General features: G+C 39.3%; 1 protein-coding gene across 1 annotated transcript in view; it reads left to right on the top strand.

Annotated features, from left to right (window-relative positions):
- The window catches only part of PDSS2 (decaprenyl diphosphate synthase subunit 2), a 283596-nt gene extending 278328 nt beyond the window's left edge, over positions 1-5268 (top strand). Inside the window, exon 8 of the mRNA XM_004372438.2 lies at positions 3106-5268. Coding sequence (XP_004372495.1) covers positions 3106-3264 — 159 coding nt within the window. The 3' untranslated portion in view covers positions 3265-5268. The remainder of the gene's footprint in view (positions 1-3105) is intronic.
- The last annotated feature ends 11821 nt before the right edge of the window (positions 5269-17089 follow it).

Here is a 17089-nt window from a genome sequence, read left to right as displayed (position 1 = left end):
ACCAAAAAAAAAAAGGTTGAGAAGTTAGAGGGTTGACATGTTGTGGGGTTGTTAACCACTGTCATAAAACAATATGTGTACTACTGTTTCGTGAGAAACTGTTCTGTAAGCCTTCACCTGAAATACAATTTAAAAAAAAAGGTTATTAAAAAATCTATATATATACAGTTCAAGTTTCTTAGTCTGGTTTTCAGAAACTTTCTTGGTCCCCAGACACATGCCCCTGCAAGCTGTGTCACACCGATCTGTTTTCATTCCCTGGATGCCCTGCACTCTTTGGTCTCCTCTGTGGCTTTGCTCAAGCTGTTCTCTCTTTACAGTCCCCTTGCTGCAGCCATTTCCATATCTCATTTTCAACATTCTCAAGACATGCCTCAGATCCCACTTGCTCTGTAAGGCTTCTTGAATCTCTTTCAATTAAAATTGCTCTCTTACTCTTTTGAACATCCATAGCCCTATATTTGTACTTTGCTGCTTTTCACGGTATACTCTTAATTAGCTCCTGACCCATAAAGCAGAGAAGGATCATTCTAGTTTTTACATATAGTAGGTATTCAGTTAATATTTGTAAGTTGACTGTCTAATCCAGTTATGCAGATGGCTGCATGCCTGCAAGTTCCAACCTAGAAGTCTAGAATGAGGGAATGTTAGCCTATCCATTTCCAATTTGGGGAGATTAAAGATAATGAAGACAGGGTAAGTGTGTCTTTTTCCTCTCTCTCTCTTTAATCTTTAAGACTGTTTAAGACACTGATCTGATCCAGGTCCAGCTACCTTCAAGGTTGTTGTGTGTCAAGCCAAAATAGACTTGATCTTGGTAGATGGAGTAGCTTTCTTGACAATAGCTAAGGGCTTGAGGAGGGAGAACTAAGTCATTCTGACATCTGTCGTGTTTTCAACACTGTCAAACACTCTATGCTGTCTCATTGTAGTCCCCCCACCCCCACCCCCAGCAGTCCTAGAAGGGACTACTATTATCCCCTTTTAGAACTCAAAGCAGTTAAATGGTTTCCCTAGGATATAAAGGTAGAATGAGATTATAATGGTAGAATGGGAGTCTGAATCTGGCTGCCTTTGATACCCATCACTATTTTAGTGCCTTCATAAATTCAGTGATTAGCAAGAGACCAGAGAACCTTAGGCTGAAATGACCCCCACAGCTGATATTCAATGTGGAAACATCTGTGAAGTGCTAAAAGTCATAGAGTATAGTATTAAGTGCCTCTGGACTGAGCATTAGAAAACTTAGCTTCTGATCTCAACTTTGCCAGTGTTCATCTATGATCTTGGGTGAGTCATTGAACTTCTCTGAACCTCTGTTTTCTCGCTTTATAATTAGAGGAATAAACAAGATTATTTCTTTTATTCGTGTTTCATGCACTATGCAGTAGCTTAAAGTTTTATGAAGAGATAGATAAGTAAATGGAGAATTTAATAATGCACTACTGCAGATATGCACAGGGTACTCTGAGAGACCAGAGGGAGAGGGGCACCTAGCCCTTAGGGGCCTGTCTTCCTAGCTAAGTGCTAGCTGGAGAATTTGGAGAGCTTGTCAAGCTGATTGTGGTGAGGGTAGGACTCCCGCTGGGGAGATGGTAGGTCACCTCTGAGAACTGTAAGTAGTTTCCCTAAATATGTAATGAAAGAGGGAAAGGGAGAAAAACAAGACTGGACAGGAGCTAGATTGGGGGGGGGGGTACTTCTGTGCCTTATGAAGGAGCTTGGACTTTATTTTTAAGGCTATTGGAAGGCAGTGCAGGTTTTAAAGCAAGATCGTATTTTCATCTTTTTGTAAAGATCTCCCTGGCAGCATAGTGGATGGCATCCAGGGACAAAGAATTGGTGGTGGGAAGACTCTTTAGGAAGTGATTGCAAAAAATAATCCAGAGAAGAGATGAAGATAGCATGAACTAATGTAGTGGCAATGGGAATGAGAGTAGAGGATAAATTTGAGAGCTACAAAGGAAATAGAATGGCTAGAACTTAGTGACTGTTCTAGTCAAGATGTTTAATGACAACCCCACAATCTCAGTGGCTTAAAACAAAAAAGATTTATTTCTTGTCCATACTGCACATCCACTGCAGGTCAGAGAGTTGCTCATTGTGCTCATTGTGGTCACTCAGGAAGCCAAGCTGGAGCTTCTCCAACATGGCTGGTTGACATGCCAGGGTGAAAGCTCTGGAGGGTCTCGCATAGGCAGTTAAATGCTGCAGCCCAGAAGTGACATTCCCAACTCAGGAACTATAACTTGTCACATGGCACTCCACCCAACCTGTAGGGGCCAGAAAGTTCAATTGTAGATGGATGGACAACACTCGCACTGCCATGATACGTGACCGGGTATGGGGGATAAAGGAGGACTCCCAAGTTTTTCTGAGAGAATTAGGCAGACATTTGAGACATTCCCTGTGAAACAGAAGACAAAATAGAGGTGAGGGAAAGCAGACAGACCAAATCATTATAACTTTTCAACCCAAAAATGTAACCATTTTATTGGTCTTTACCCATCATTTAAGAGCAGGATTGGAAGTCAGCTCTGTTGGTGAGAGTTTATTCTTTACAAAGCGTGTTATAGTTCATTCTTCCTTGTCAAATAAAGTCTTTTAATTTTTAAAATGCAGCCTTCAGATCTAATATATGGGTCTTTCTGAAATTTTCTTATGGACTATTGTGTCAACATACGGTATTTTAAAAAAAAAAGTGATTAACTGAGATGTTAGTGAAGCCTTCCTCACATAAAAATATCAGGTTACTGAATTCAAAATGCCAGAATACAAATGCCCCCTGGCCTTCATTACCACCATCCCCCAGCGTGGCACATTACAAGATACCAAGGGGTGGGAGTTGGGATGGAGGTGTAATTAGGCTGATTGCAGCCTATTGTGCTGCTCTGGAGCACAGGCATCCAGCATCCTTAGGGATTGCTAGTGCCTCAAGATCTTTTGGGAATGATGTCCTCTTTACCCCAAAATAACACAGCAGAAGCAGTGAATCTATGCTGTTTCCTTCCTTCTTTGTTTTCCCACCTCCCCTCCCGAATTTAATTGTGGTGCTTACTGCATGCCTTAAAAACTGACTTTTATTGTACATTTGTTTCTTAACAGTTGCGAGAAACGATCAAAGCTGGCAAAGGTGTGACTTCAGCTATTGACCTGTGTCGTTGCCATGGAAACAAAGCACTGGAGGCCCTGGAGAGCTTTCCTCCCTCGGAGGCCAGATCTGCTTTAGAAAACATTGTGTTTGCTGTGACCAGATTTTCGTGACACCAAATTAAAAAGACACTATTGTTCGTTTGCTGGAAAAAAACTAGAGAATGAGGTGATCAGGAGAGCTTTCATGATGAAATATCTAAATGTGTTAATGATTTTAACAGTATATACTTTTTTCCCCTTCCTAAATGAATACTGCCTTCTTTTTGGAACTGCTACAAACAAAATTAGAAGAAAAAAAGGTCAAGCAGTTTTCACTTGTCACGCCAGAAGCACACTCGAGGCTGCAGTAGCAGAAATAATTAATGAGATTCGCTCCTGTGACCTCAGCAAATGGACAGGAAATAAGTCCTTATTGATTGGACCGAGCAAGGATGGCGCCAGGGCGGTGGCCTGTGGTTTTCCTTCTAGAGAGGAGAGCAAGCTGGAAGCTGCAGGTGTCAAGAGGAACACTATCAATACCAGCTAGAGAGGACTGTCAAATCAAAAACGAGTGACCAATTTGTCATAATGAAGTATAGTTAAATGAATTAAGAAAAAATATGCTTTTTCTTCTTGCAGTTATGTCTCTGTGCTATTTATAGATCCAGTGTGAATATAGTTTGTGTTTTATGGTTTTTGTAAGATTTTTTGTTTTTGAGAAATTGCTGGGAAAAAATGCCAAATATTTTAAGTAGGAGATTAAAATGTTATCAAATGTTATCTTTGTTATATTAGGAAGTGCCTGTTTTTCTTTCTTAAAGACCAAATATTTTTTCAAACACCATTTCAAAGAACCAAACTTTTTTTTTTTTAACTGAACAAGTTGCACTTTTCCAATGAAATGTATTAGTTTGTTAACACTTTGGTTTAGAGAATACGTTTAATTTTTACAAGTTTCAGCATGTAATTATTGAACTGGGGAATTAATTGGTGAGATTTTTCTTTTAACCTCAGAATACCAAGTTTTAGTCTTGAACCACAGTCATCCAATTACAGAAAGAATATAAGCAGTCGTACAGCCCTGCAATCGGACACTGTCTCTGTGTGGTTCACAGGAGATGATTTTTGCGGTTTCCATGCATGCAGTATGAGGACACCGTTGACAAGAAGGCTGAGTTTACATAAATGATCTAGATTGAGACTTAGCTACCTTTCTTCCTTATGTGGTGTAATTACAGCCCTATCTGGAGACAGCGAACACAGCAAACAGATTTTATTACCTCGTTCACTCAAACACTAAGTGAAGTTATTTTAGTGATATCCCTCCCCACAATAGTTACAAAAGTGTTTTATCAGAGCCCAGCATGTGGCATGCAATGAAGAGAATCTGTAAACTTACAGAGGTTAAAGTATTGTATTGTGAAATATTTTTAAGTGTACTTGAAATACTGTAATTGTACAGTTTATGCTACTACGATTTGAAGGTGTATACATTTAGTTTAAGAGAACACTCCATTCTGTTTTAAATGTCTTTCTTTTCTAACTGAGATTGGCTTAATTAGTAACTATGGTTAAGATGCTTTAGATCAGACTAGGTTTTAATCATTAACTTCCACAAAAAAAGAGTAATGCTTTGTCGTCTTTGGATGGGCAGGAACTTTAGTGTGCTTTAGGTTTTATCAAGCACATGGTTCTCTACTGCAGAGTGTGGGACGAGATCCTAGGGCTCTTCTAATTCAGTTTAATAGCTGGTTTTCTCTGTGACCTTGACCCTCTGAATCAGTTTCCTCATCTGTAAAATGAGGTTTAACTGGATAATGTATGATAATGTATGAAGTCTCTTCCAGCTTTGTTTTACTTTTCAAGAATTGGCCATTTCTGACTGGCTAAATAACAAAGATGAAGTTCCTGAGTGATGCAAATGATTAACGCGCTTAGCTACTAACCGAAAGTTTGGTGGTTCAAGTCGACCCACGGATGCTTCAGAAGAGAGGCCTGGTGATCTACTTCCAAAGGGTCAACCATTGAAAGCCCTATGGAGTATAATTCTACTCTGACACACATGGGGTCGCCATGAGTCATAGTCGACTGGACTGCAGCTGGTAGGTGAATAACAAAGATGCTGTGCTAGATTTAGGGAGGAGGGAAGGTGAAACCCAAAGGGAGGCCCTGAAGGAATGCAGAAAACTTAATGGTAAACTTCTTGCTAAACTGCCTCACAGGTAACCTAAACTATTCCCAGCTCTCCTTTGTGTGACCTGTAATCCCGCACTCTTCTGTTTCAGCACCCACCTTTCTGCTCTGTTTGGGACCTTTCCTGCGTCCCTTTTGTCACTGTCTTCCCAGCTGCCTTCATGTCCTTTATTCCATCTCCTGTGCTTTGCCATGCTGACTCCCTGGCTGCTCGGTCCCTGGAACAGTAACCTGCCCTCACTGACGGGTGACAGAATGCCCTGGCCCATGGGTGCCTCACCTGTCTCCTTAGGACGTAGTTAACAGAGTTCTCACATCCTCAGCATCTTGGCCAGTTTCATAAAACCTGACATTGGCTAAAGTATGAAATACTGATAGCTTCTCCTCATGCCCCTTCTCAGGAATATTTATTTATTTATTAGCTCAAATTAAGTTCTTATAGTTTCAGGCAATCTCTGAGGAGAAATTGAGGGCAGGGAGAAACTCCTTAATCACACCTCTCAGCCTCCTGCCTGGGTACAACTGGTGAAGGTAATGAGTAGGTGAGTTAGTGGCCCTAGAATGTCTCCTCCTCCTCCCCCTTTCCTCCTCTAATACCCACCCCCCTTTCTTTTCTGCTGGAGCAAAGAATTCATTAGCCTTTGGCCTACTCTCCCCTATCCCACTCCACCCCCAACTTCTGAATCGGCTCCTCCAAACCTCACTTCAGGCCCCAATCCCATCTGCACTCTCCTCACTGTCAATTTCTTCATTAGGTATAATAAACGCTGCACTAGTGAGGGCTCCCAGGTATCAGACACTCTGCTAAGGGAGCTTAACTACACTCTCCTCTTAATTTCCATAAAAACTCTTTGGGCTAAGTACTATTTCCCCACTTACAGATGCAGAAACTGGCAGAGAAGACCAGGGACCCCTGTGTGACAGGCTGGCCCTCACACCCACTTTCCACTTGAAGGTCTTTTCAGACAGTGCCTCCTTCTCTCCTCCTTTGCTTCTCCTTCCAAAGAATAAGAATCTTGACTCACTGCCAAAGTTCGCAAGCCTATTGTCTCCTGTCTCCTTTGTGTCCCTATTCTTGAATCTTCAGTGTCCCCTCAGTTGGCTATGAATGTGCTCAGTTCTCCCTGTACCTAAATTAAAAGTCTTTCCTTCACCCTGTTTTTCCTTCCGTCTCCATTGTTTTCTTCCCAGCTTTTCCAACAAAGCCTGTTAACTCCTTAACCTTTGTAGTCGGTCATTGGCTACCAAGTCCCTGCCATCTAGACCAGCGCCAGCACGGTAGGCCTCAAAGAATACTTGTTCAGCAATTGTATCGGGCCTTTCATTGCACTACTCTACTGAGACAGCCTGAAGGTTCAAGGACCATGTCCTGACTGTTGCACGCCGCATCCCTGCACTCAGCACCCTCCACTCTGCTTGCTAACCACAAGCTTCCCCCTCAGCTCCTGGGGGCCTCCGTTCTCATTCTTCCCCTCTTCTCTGACTGCTCTTCCTAGGTCTAATGTGGTTTTCTTACTCCCACTGCTAGAGGCATTCCTTCCTAAAAATTCAAACTCTATTTCTCCAGAAACTACAGAGCAGTTTCCTGCCCCACAAAGTCCCCTTCTTTTAAGTTCGCCAACTTAAAAAAAAAACAAAACTGTTTTCTGGCAAAAAAAATGTGAATTAGAGTCATATCGTGAGCTGTTGACCACTCATTATTAGTTAACTTTCAAAGACGATAAGGATTATGACTATGATTAAATACTTTAACTTTGTTGTAAGTTTTACTTGATGATAACACAATTTTCATATTTTCTTGCTTTTATAATGTGGCTATCCATTCACATCTAAAATTAATTATCAGTGACATTGTTTGCTTGGTCCAGGGTCTCATGCCCCAGTGTTTGAGACTTTCTTATCTCTGACAGTGTCATTTCTGTGGCCCAGGATGTGGGTGACACCTACAAATTTAGGGTAAAAAACATACATTAGTGCAAAATGCTCCAAAAGAAATGCTGAAATTTGTTTAGGCCCAGCATATACAACGCATTGAACTCAGATGACCACACAGTAATCTGAATAATCCATGATAATCTCCTTTCACAACTTGACAAGTAGCTAGCTATATACCAAAGATCTCTTTGGGTGAGGGGAATTGGGAAAATGACATTTAATCAACAAAACTGCAGCTAAAGGATACTTTTTCCCCCAAGAGTCTAGCTAATCAGCAGGCTCATACTAATGAGGAGGACCCTGCTTTTCAGAAAACTCTTTTCAAACTCCTTCCTGGAGTTCTTAGTTGCAGGAAGATCCTTTCCTACCTCTTCCTTTGTTCTCCCACTTTGAAACCCCATTGTTATGATCGCTTTTCTGACCAATAGAAGCTCCAGCATCTGCCTTTAGAACTGTGAAGACTGCCTCTTAGATGGCTTCTCACACCTCCCTAAAGCACCAGAGATCAGTGACAGATTAGGTTGGAAAGGATTGAGTTTTGTAATCCTTTGCATGTAATTGAATAAATGTGAGGACACAATTATCATTTTTTAAAAAACGATAAAAGTTTGAAGTTAAGGACGCATTCCATTATTGTTAATAGTTTCCATTACTCTTGCTGTCACTTGCTGTTGAGTCGCCTTTGTCTCATGGCGGCCTTCTGTATAACAGAAGGAGACATTGCCTGGTCCTGGACCATCCCCCAATCTTTAGTATGTTTGAGCCCGTTGTCGCAGCCACGCTGTCAATCCATCTCATGGAAGGTTTCCTTAGTTTCGCTGATCCTCTCCTTTACCAAACATGATGTCCTTTTATAGTGTTCCATTACTGTCAATGGTGTTTTATTAATAATAAAGTTGTTTGTACCTTCTCTTGAAAACACAATGCAAGTTAACAAGATAATCGTTTACCTTTTTTTTCTTCTCCTAGCTTCATTCCTAATTCTTTCTCAAATTAACTGTTTTATTCTTTCAGAATATGTTCTGATTTCTAAAGGTGGTTAACAAGAGGTGTCACCCAGCAGAGTCTGAGGAGGCCAAAACTGATGGTGGGATCCACCCCTCCCTTCCACCCTTCCCACCTGCCCTCAGTGCCCTGAAGTGCTAGGGTTTACGCCTCTATTGGTAGAGGAAAGTTTCTTTCTCTTCTGTAGGGAGAGAAGGTTTCTCAGGCTTTCATTCTTTTTCTTTTGACTCCATCTTCATGGGAAAGCTACATTAGTTTACTCTCAACTTGATCTGCTCTCTTCTGATACCGTCACTGTTCATCCTGTGAGCAAACAGGTGCGTGAGCTCTCCACTGCCTCTACTGTTAGAGCAGCTTGATTTTACTTTTTAACACATTCGCAGAAATTTTGGAAAATGGAAAAAAACGAATCATTTGCAATCTCATCACCCTAACATAATCGTTACTAGGATTTCATTTGTATTTCTTCCAGCATTTTCTCCCACGCATATCTTTTTTGCATGGTTGCAAGTATAGTATAAATTCGACTTTGGGTCCTGCTGTTTTCACATAACACATCATAAATATTTTCTCATAGTGCTGCAGCCTTCATAGCATTATTAATTGATAGCTTAAATTCTAAAGAAGGCATCTGAATGTCTATTTTTGGTTGGTTTCTCAGGTGTGAGTATATGGTGAATATTTATAAGTCAACCTCCCTACCAGCTACTTAGACAGATTTTGACGTGGAAAACTAGTCCCCCTACAGATTGTGCTATGCAGCAGGTTAAAACTGTGGAACAAATTCCCTTCACATTCATTAACTTGAATTATTAATGTTCTCGGTTGATACAGCTTTGGTAACTCCTCATTCCTGCAAGATGATGCTTAAGATGAAATCACATATCTATTTATTTTCCCCTTGCTTCACTGTAAGTTCTCAGCTAGCCACACTTCAATATGATGACTTCTTCCTTCCCCCTGAAATTCATAGTCAGATGCTTGGCTTTCAGCCAAGACTACAGGAAACCATTATGTAAAAGATGAGAAGTCATCCTGGCTTCTTCAAAGACTTGGGAGGAGGAAACTCTTAGGGTTTGTTCTAAGGGAAACCAACAAGATAATCTTTATCTGACTCATATCTTTCTTGCTATAACATTATGAGCCTATCATGCTTTGTTATTATTGTCTTGTTTTATTTTGGTCTTTTTTTTTTTAAGCCTTCAAATGAGCTAAGAAAAACATCATCCTTCTCAAAGAATTAAGCTGCATTTGCAATCTTTCCTTCTAAATTAATCGTTTTGACTTTACTCTTTACATTACCTTCTCACTTTCTAGGCATTTTAATGATGTTCCCTTGCTTGCTACCCTGTCATGAATTGCTCAGTAACTTAAACTCACTTGTGTAGAATATGACCAATTTATTGTAAGCTTCCTCATTGCTGGAGCCCTGGTGGTGCAGTGGTTAAATGATACGACTGCTAACCAAAAAGTCAGCAGTTCAAATCCACCAGCTACTCCTTGGAAACCCTATGGGGCAGTTCTACTCTGTCCTCTAGGGTTGCTATAGGTCAGAATTGATCCAACAGCAACAGGTTTGGTTTTATTGGTTTTCCTAATTGCTAGGAATCCCTGGGCAGTGCAAACCATTAACGCACTTGGCTGCTAACCGAAAGGTTGGTGGTTAGAGTCCACCCAGAGGCACCTCAGAAGAAAGGCCTGGCAATCTAAAAAAAAAAAATCAGTAACTGAAAATCCTGTATAGTGTAATTCTACTCTAACACACTTAGGGTCACCATGAGTCAGAATTGACTCTACAGCAAGTGGTTTTTGTACTGATTTCCTAATTACTGCCTGTTTATGCAATTCTACATCATGCTTTTCTTTCCTTCTTTTTTTTTGGATTAGAATTGCTTTAATTGCATTCTTTTTTAAACAATTTTATTGAAGTATAATTTACATGCTGTAAAATTTATTTATTTTTGTCATAATTATCTAGGGCTGCTATAACAGAAATACCACAAATGGGTGTCTTCAACAAACAAAAATTTATTTTCTTACAGTTTAGGAGTCTAGAAGTCCAAATTCAGGGTGCCAGCTGTAGGGGAAGTCTTTCTTTCTCTGTTGGCTCTAGGGGAAGGTCTTAGTCTCTTCTGAGCTTCTGCTCCTGGGTGATCTTCATGTGGCTCAGCATCTCTCTTCTCCCATCTCTGCTTCTCTCACTTCCTTGTTTAATCTCTTTTTATATCTCAAAACAGATGGACTTAAGATACACCCTACACTAATTCTACCTCATTAGCATGACAAAGACAACCCATTCCCAAATGGGATTATAACCATAGGCATAGAAGTTAGGAGTTACAACACATATTTTGAGGGAACAGAATTCAATGCATAGCAGTTGTTTTTAACAATATTTTATTGTGCTTTCAGTGACAGTTTACACGGCAAATTAGGCTCCCATTTAACAGTTTCTATACAAAGTGTTCAGTAGTATTGGTTACATTTTTCACAATGTGTCAGCATTCTCACTATTTTTGTTCTAGTTGTTCCATTTCCAGTAATCTAGTTTCCCTGTCCCCCTTTCCTTCTCATCTTTGCTGTAGAGTAAATGTTGACCATTTAAGTTCATTTAAGCGTACAATTCTATTATTTTTATTAAATTTACAGCGTTGTGCAAGCATCACCAAAATTTTTAGAACAAAAGGATTCCATTTACAGTCAATTCCTACACCCACCCTCAGTTTTAAGCAATCACTAATTTACTGTTTGTCTCTCTAGATTTGACTTTTCTGGACATTTTGTATAAATGGGATTATATAATATATAGTCTTTTGTGTCTGTTTCTATCAGTTTTCATAATGTATTTTAGGTTTATCCATGTGGCTGCATGTGTCATTATTTCATTCCTTTTTATTGCTAAGTAACATTTCATTATTTGGATATACCGCATTTTGTTTATCCATTCACTAGTTGACTGACATTTGGATTGTTTCCACTTTGTATCTGTTACCAATAATACTGCTGTGAGCATTCACATACAAGTCTTTGTTTCATGAACGAAATATGTTTTCATTTCTCTTGGGTAGATCTCTGGGACTAAAATTGCTGGGTTGTATGGTAAATTTATGTTTAACTTTGTAGAAATTGCAAAACTGTTTTCTGAGTAGCTATATCATTTTACATTTCTACCAGCAATGTATGAGGCATCCAATTTCTTTACATTTTTACCAACCCTTGTGTCTTAGTTATCTAGTGCTGCTGTAACAGCAATACCACAAGTGGGTGGCTGTCATGAACAAAAATTTATTTTCTCACAATTTAGGAGGTTAGAAGTCTGAATTCAGGGCACTGGCTGTAGGGGAAGGCTTTCTCTCTCTCTCTCTCTTTCTCGCTCTGCCCACTCTGGGGGAAAGTCCTTGTCTCTTTTCAGCTTCTATTCCTAGGTTCCTTGGCAATTATGGCAATTATGTGTTGTATATCTTCCCCTCCATTTGTGCTTGCTTGCTTGCTTGCTTGCTTGCTTGATCGGCTCTTTTATATCTCAAAGAGATTGATTTAAAGCATACAAAAAACCATTGCTGTCAAGTTGATTCTGACTCGTAACAACCCTAAAGGACAGAATAGAACTGCCCCATAGGGTTTCCAAGGCTGTAATCTTTACAGAAGTAGATTGCCACATCTTTCTTCCTCGGAGCAGCTGGTGGGTTTTAACCACTGACATTTCAGTCAGCAGCCAAGTGCTTAACCACTGCACCACCAAGACATTTAAAACATGCCTACACTAATACTGTGTTATTAACATAACAAAGAAAACCCATTGCCAAATGGCATTATAGGGGTTAGGATTTTGCGGGGGGACACAATTCAATCTATAACACCTTGAAATTCTCTTTTTTTTATTATATCTATTCTGCTGGGAGTGAGGTGGTTTCTCATTATGGCTTTTATTTGCATATCCCTAATGCCCAATGATGTTGATCATCTTCTCATGTATTAGCCATTTCATGTCTTTGGTGAAATGTCTATTCAAATCTTTTGCCTATTTCCTGATTGGGGTTATCTTCTTATTATTGAGCTCTAAGAGTTCTTTATATATTCTGGGCAGAAGTCCCTTATTAGATATATGATGTGCAAATATTTGCTGCTAGTCTATGACTTGTCTTCATTTTCTTAATGATGCCTTTTGAAATGGAAAAGTCTTTAATTTTTAAGAAATCTAATTTATCACGGTTTTTTTTTTCTTCTATTGATCATACCTTTGGGGTCATATCTAAGAAAATTTTGCCTAATCCAAGGCCATAAAGATATTCTCCAGTGTTTTATTCTGAAAGTTTTATAATCAGCTCTTACACTTAGGTCTATAGCCCATTTTGAGTTAATTTTTGTATATGGTGTGAGGTGAAGGTCTAAATCATGGTTTCTTATCCTTAGCACTATTAATATGTTGGGCTTAATCATTCTTTGTGATGGAGGTCTGTCCTGTGCATTATAAGATGTTTAGATGCATCCCTAGCCTCTACCTACTAGATGCCAGTAGCACTCCACCCCTAGTTGTGACAACCAAAACTGTTCCCAGACATTGCTAAATGTCCTCTGGAGGGAGCAAAACTGCCCCATTGAAAACCACTGGGCTAAATTCATCTTTCGTGCATGTGGATATCCAGTTGTCCAGAACCATTTGTTGAAAAGATTGTTCTTTCCCCTTTTGAATTGTCTTGGCAACTTTGTGGAAAATCAATTGACCATATACATAAAGGTTTGTTTCTAGAATCTCAATTCTGTCCCATTGATTTCTATGTCTGTCTTTATGCTAGTATCGCACGGTCTTAATTACTTATAGGTTTATATTAAGTTTTGAAATTGGGAAATGTAAGTTCTTCAACTTAATTCTTTTTTTCATCAGAATTTTTATTTTGATACTGTATGAGACCACTACTATAAAAACTCATGAAAAGGTTTATACACATAAAGAAACAATCTTTGATAGTTGCGAGGTAGGGGAGGGGTGGGGATGGAAACACACTAAACAGACAATAGATAAGTGGTAACTTTGGTGAAGGGTAAGCCAGTACACAATACTGAGGAAGCCAGCACAACTTGTCCAAGGCAAGATCATGGAAGCTCCACAGACACATCCAAACTCCTGAGGGACCGAATTAATGGGCTGAGGGTTGTGGGGACCATGATCTCGGGGAACATCTAGCTCAATTGGCATAACATAGTTTATAAAGAAAATGTTCTACATTCTACTTTGGTGAGTAGCGTCTGGGGTCTTAAAAGCTTGTGAGAAGTCATTAAAGATACTCCACTGGTCTCACCCCATCTGGAGTAAGGGAGAATAAAGAAAACCAAAGACACAAGGGAAAGATGAGTCCAAAGGACTAATGGATCACAACTACCACAGCCTTCACAAAACTGAGTCCGGCACAACTAGATGGTGCCTGGCTACCACCACTGACAGGGATCACAATAGAGGGTCCCAGACAGAGCTGGAGAAAAATGTAGAACAAAATTCTAACTCACATCCAGACTTACTGGCCTGACAGAGACTGGAGAAACCCTGAGAGAATGGCCCCCGGACACTCCTTTAGCTCAGTAATGAAGACACTCCTGAAGTTCACCCTTCAGCCAAAGATTAGACAGGCCCATAAAACAAATGAGACTAAAGGGGCACACCAGCCCGGGGCAAGGACTAGAAGGCAGGAGGGGACAGGAAAGCTGGTAATGGGGAACCCAAGGTAGAGAAGGGAGAGTATTTACATGTTGTGGGGTTGGTAACCAGTGTCACAAAACAATAAGTGTACTAATTGTTTAATGAGAAGCTAGTTTGTTCTGTAAACCTTCATCTAAAGTACAATAATAATAAAAATTATTTTTTAAAAATACAATAATAAAAAAATAGAAAGAAAAAAAATTTTTTCTTTAGCTCATTTGGGGCCCAATTTATGTCTCCAACCCTTGTGGTATTACATGTTCCTGCATTTAAACAGTAAATTTGTAATAAATAATGATAGCACAAAAAAAAAGAAAATTACTATCCTAAACCAGAGTGCCTTTCAATGTATATGTTTTATGTCTTTGAGTAGAATTTAAATTTTTGTATGTTGCAGACTCTTCTCATTTCTTGTTAGATTTTTTTAATTAAACTTTTAATTTTGAGATATAGATTCACATACAGTTTAAGAAATATTATAGACTTTACTAAATTTCCTCGAAAAAAATTTTTTTTAATTTTGAGAAAATTGTGAATTCACATGCAGTTGTAAGAAATAATACAGAGAGATTCCAGGTACCCTTTACCCAGTTAACCCCAATGGTAGCATCTTACAAAAAAGATAGTACAATGTAAAAGTTTAAAAATTTAGAAAACCCTGTTGCCGTTGGGGCAATTCAACTTATAGCAACCCTGTAGGACAGAAAAGAACTGTCTCCATAGGGTTTCCAAGGCTGTAATCTTTACGGAAGCAGACTACCACATCTTTCTCCCGCAGAATGGCTGGTGGGTTCTAACCGCCAACCTTTTGGTTAGCAGCCAAGTTCTTAACAACTGTACCACTAGGGCTCCTTACGATATCACAACAGGATACAGTGTGACAATCTTTTTCAGATTTCCCCATTTATACTTGTAGTTCTTATTCAAAATTATTTTGGCGACTCTGAGTCCTTTGCATTTCCATCCAAATTTTAGAGTCACTCTGTCGATTTCTGAAACAACAAAAAAGCCTGCTAGGATTTTGATAGGAATGAATTGAATATGTAGATCAGTTTGGGGAGAATTGCCATCTTAACAATATTAACCTCCCAGTCTATGAACTATGCTTTTTTTTTTTTTTTAACAGCAGTACTGAAATTGCTGACTTACTACTTACTTTATGGTCTTCTGTGGCCCCCAAAATCTTTGCGCTTACGATAACCCTCTGCTTACTTTTAGAGGAATATAGACAGTCTTTGTTAAGAATTTGGGCTTAGAGGTCTTTGAACCCAACTTCTGCCACTGACAATCAAGTTACTTAACTTCTCTGAATCTCATATTATCATACACAAACTTACAGGCCCTCGGCAGCCTGCCAGGTGCTGGGAGGTGGGAAGCCACAGAATGAACGTGCTCATCATCCGGGAACATCTGGTTTTTCACAAAGTTAAAGTTGGGTGATTTAACGGCAAATGATTTTTTAAGAATTTTTATGACATACTAAACATAGATATGGCATACTAAACATAGATATGCATTCATTTTAATATAAAATGTAAGACAAAATAAAGTTTGTGCTCAAATGCTTTGAGCTAACCCTCCTTTCCACACCACCCACTGCTATTAACAATAAGTCTTTTGTCCAGTGGTTAAAGCACTCAGTTGCTAACTGAAAGGTTGGTGGTTCAGACCCACCAGCTGCTCCATGGGAGAAAGATGTGGCAGTCGGCTTCTGTAAAGGTTACAGCCTTGGAAACCTTATCAGGCAGTTCTACTCTGTCCTATAGGAGTTGGAATTTACTCAGTGGAAACAAGTTTGGTTTGGTTTGGTTTTTTTTTTGTCCTCTAGTCTCCTTCCCAGCTCTAGTAGATACTTAGCATTCACAGCCCTTTTTCCTGCAGAACCTCAGAATATCCTCCTCAACATGACACTCTAGGCAGCCACCATTAATGTATCAGAGCCAGCACACAAGAAGTCTATTAGACATCTCTATTCAACTAGCTAACAACTATTTGCCTTAACCTATATTTTACCATTTTTTGTGGGTATATGAAATGAAATCATTAGCCCTGAAAATCAAGGTGACTTTATTTTCTTCTAGCTTTTCAAATATCATGTTCTTCCTTGATGAAGATAGTGAAAGGCAGCATATGGTATATTGACTTTTAAAATGACAGAACCATAGTGTCATCCAAGTCTTAGATCTTATATTTTATATTTTATGTAATCTTGTCGTCCTAATTGCTGTCAAAAGAAATTGAATGTCCATTAGCATGAAAAAATCCTTTTGAAATGTCTTTGCAAAACACTTTTTGTGTACCATTAAGATCATTAGTTCCTATTTAAGAAAGGTATTCTATACACACACACGTATATATATAAAACCTCATCAACTATCACACTGGGGTTTTTTGGAATTTTCTAGATTCTCATCTCATTTTCTATATATACAGTATGTGAATGTGAGATGAGGAGATAGACAAAGGCAGGTAGTAGACAGAGCAAGTCTTTTTAAAATTTTTTTTAAAAACCGTTAAGCATTGTTATGGATTGGATTGTGTCCCCCAAAAATGTGTGTCAACTTGGCTAGGCCATAATTCCCAGTATTCTGTGATGGTCCACCATTTTGTCATCTGATGTGATTTTCCTATGTGTTGTAAATCCTAACTCTATTATGTAATTAGGCAGAATTGGAGGCAGTTATGTTAATGTGGCAGGACTCAATCTTCAAGATTAGGATGTGTCTTAAATCAGTCTCTTTTGAGAAATAAAAGAGAGAAGCGAGCAGAGAAACAGGGGTACCTCATACCACCAAGAAAGCAGCGCCAGGAGCAGAGCATGTCCTTTGGACCTGGGGTCTCTGTGCTGGGAAGCTCCTAGACCAGGGTAAGATTGATGACAAGGACCTTTCCCCAGAGCTGACAGAGAAAGAAAGTCTTCCTGTGGAGCTGGCACCCTGAATTTGGCCTCCTAGACTGTGAGAAAATAAATTTCTCTTATTAAAGTCATCCATTTGTGGTATTTCTGTTATAGCAGCACTAGTAGATAACTAAGACAAGCATTTTTTTTTTTTTTTTTTGCAGTGTCCTACCTACCAACTTTTTATGATCAGAAGCTGGCCTGACAGAGTACCTTAATTTGAGTCTAGC

This window comes from Trichechus manatus, unplaced genomic scaffold (genome assembly GCF_000243295.1).
Source record: "Trichechus manatus latirostris isolate Lorelei unplaced genomic scaffold, TriManLat1.0 scaffold00017, whole genome shotgun sequence".
NCBI classification, from domain to species: Eukaryota; Metazoa; Chordata; class Mammalia; order Sirenia; family Trichechidae; genus Trichechus; species Trichechus manatus.
Note: the sequence above shows the minus strand (reverse complement) of the source record. Positions and strands in the feature narration are given on the sequence as shown.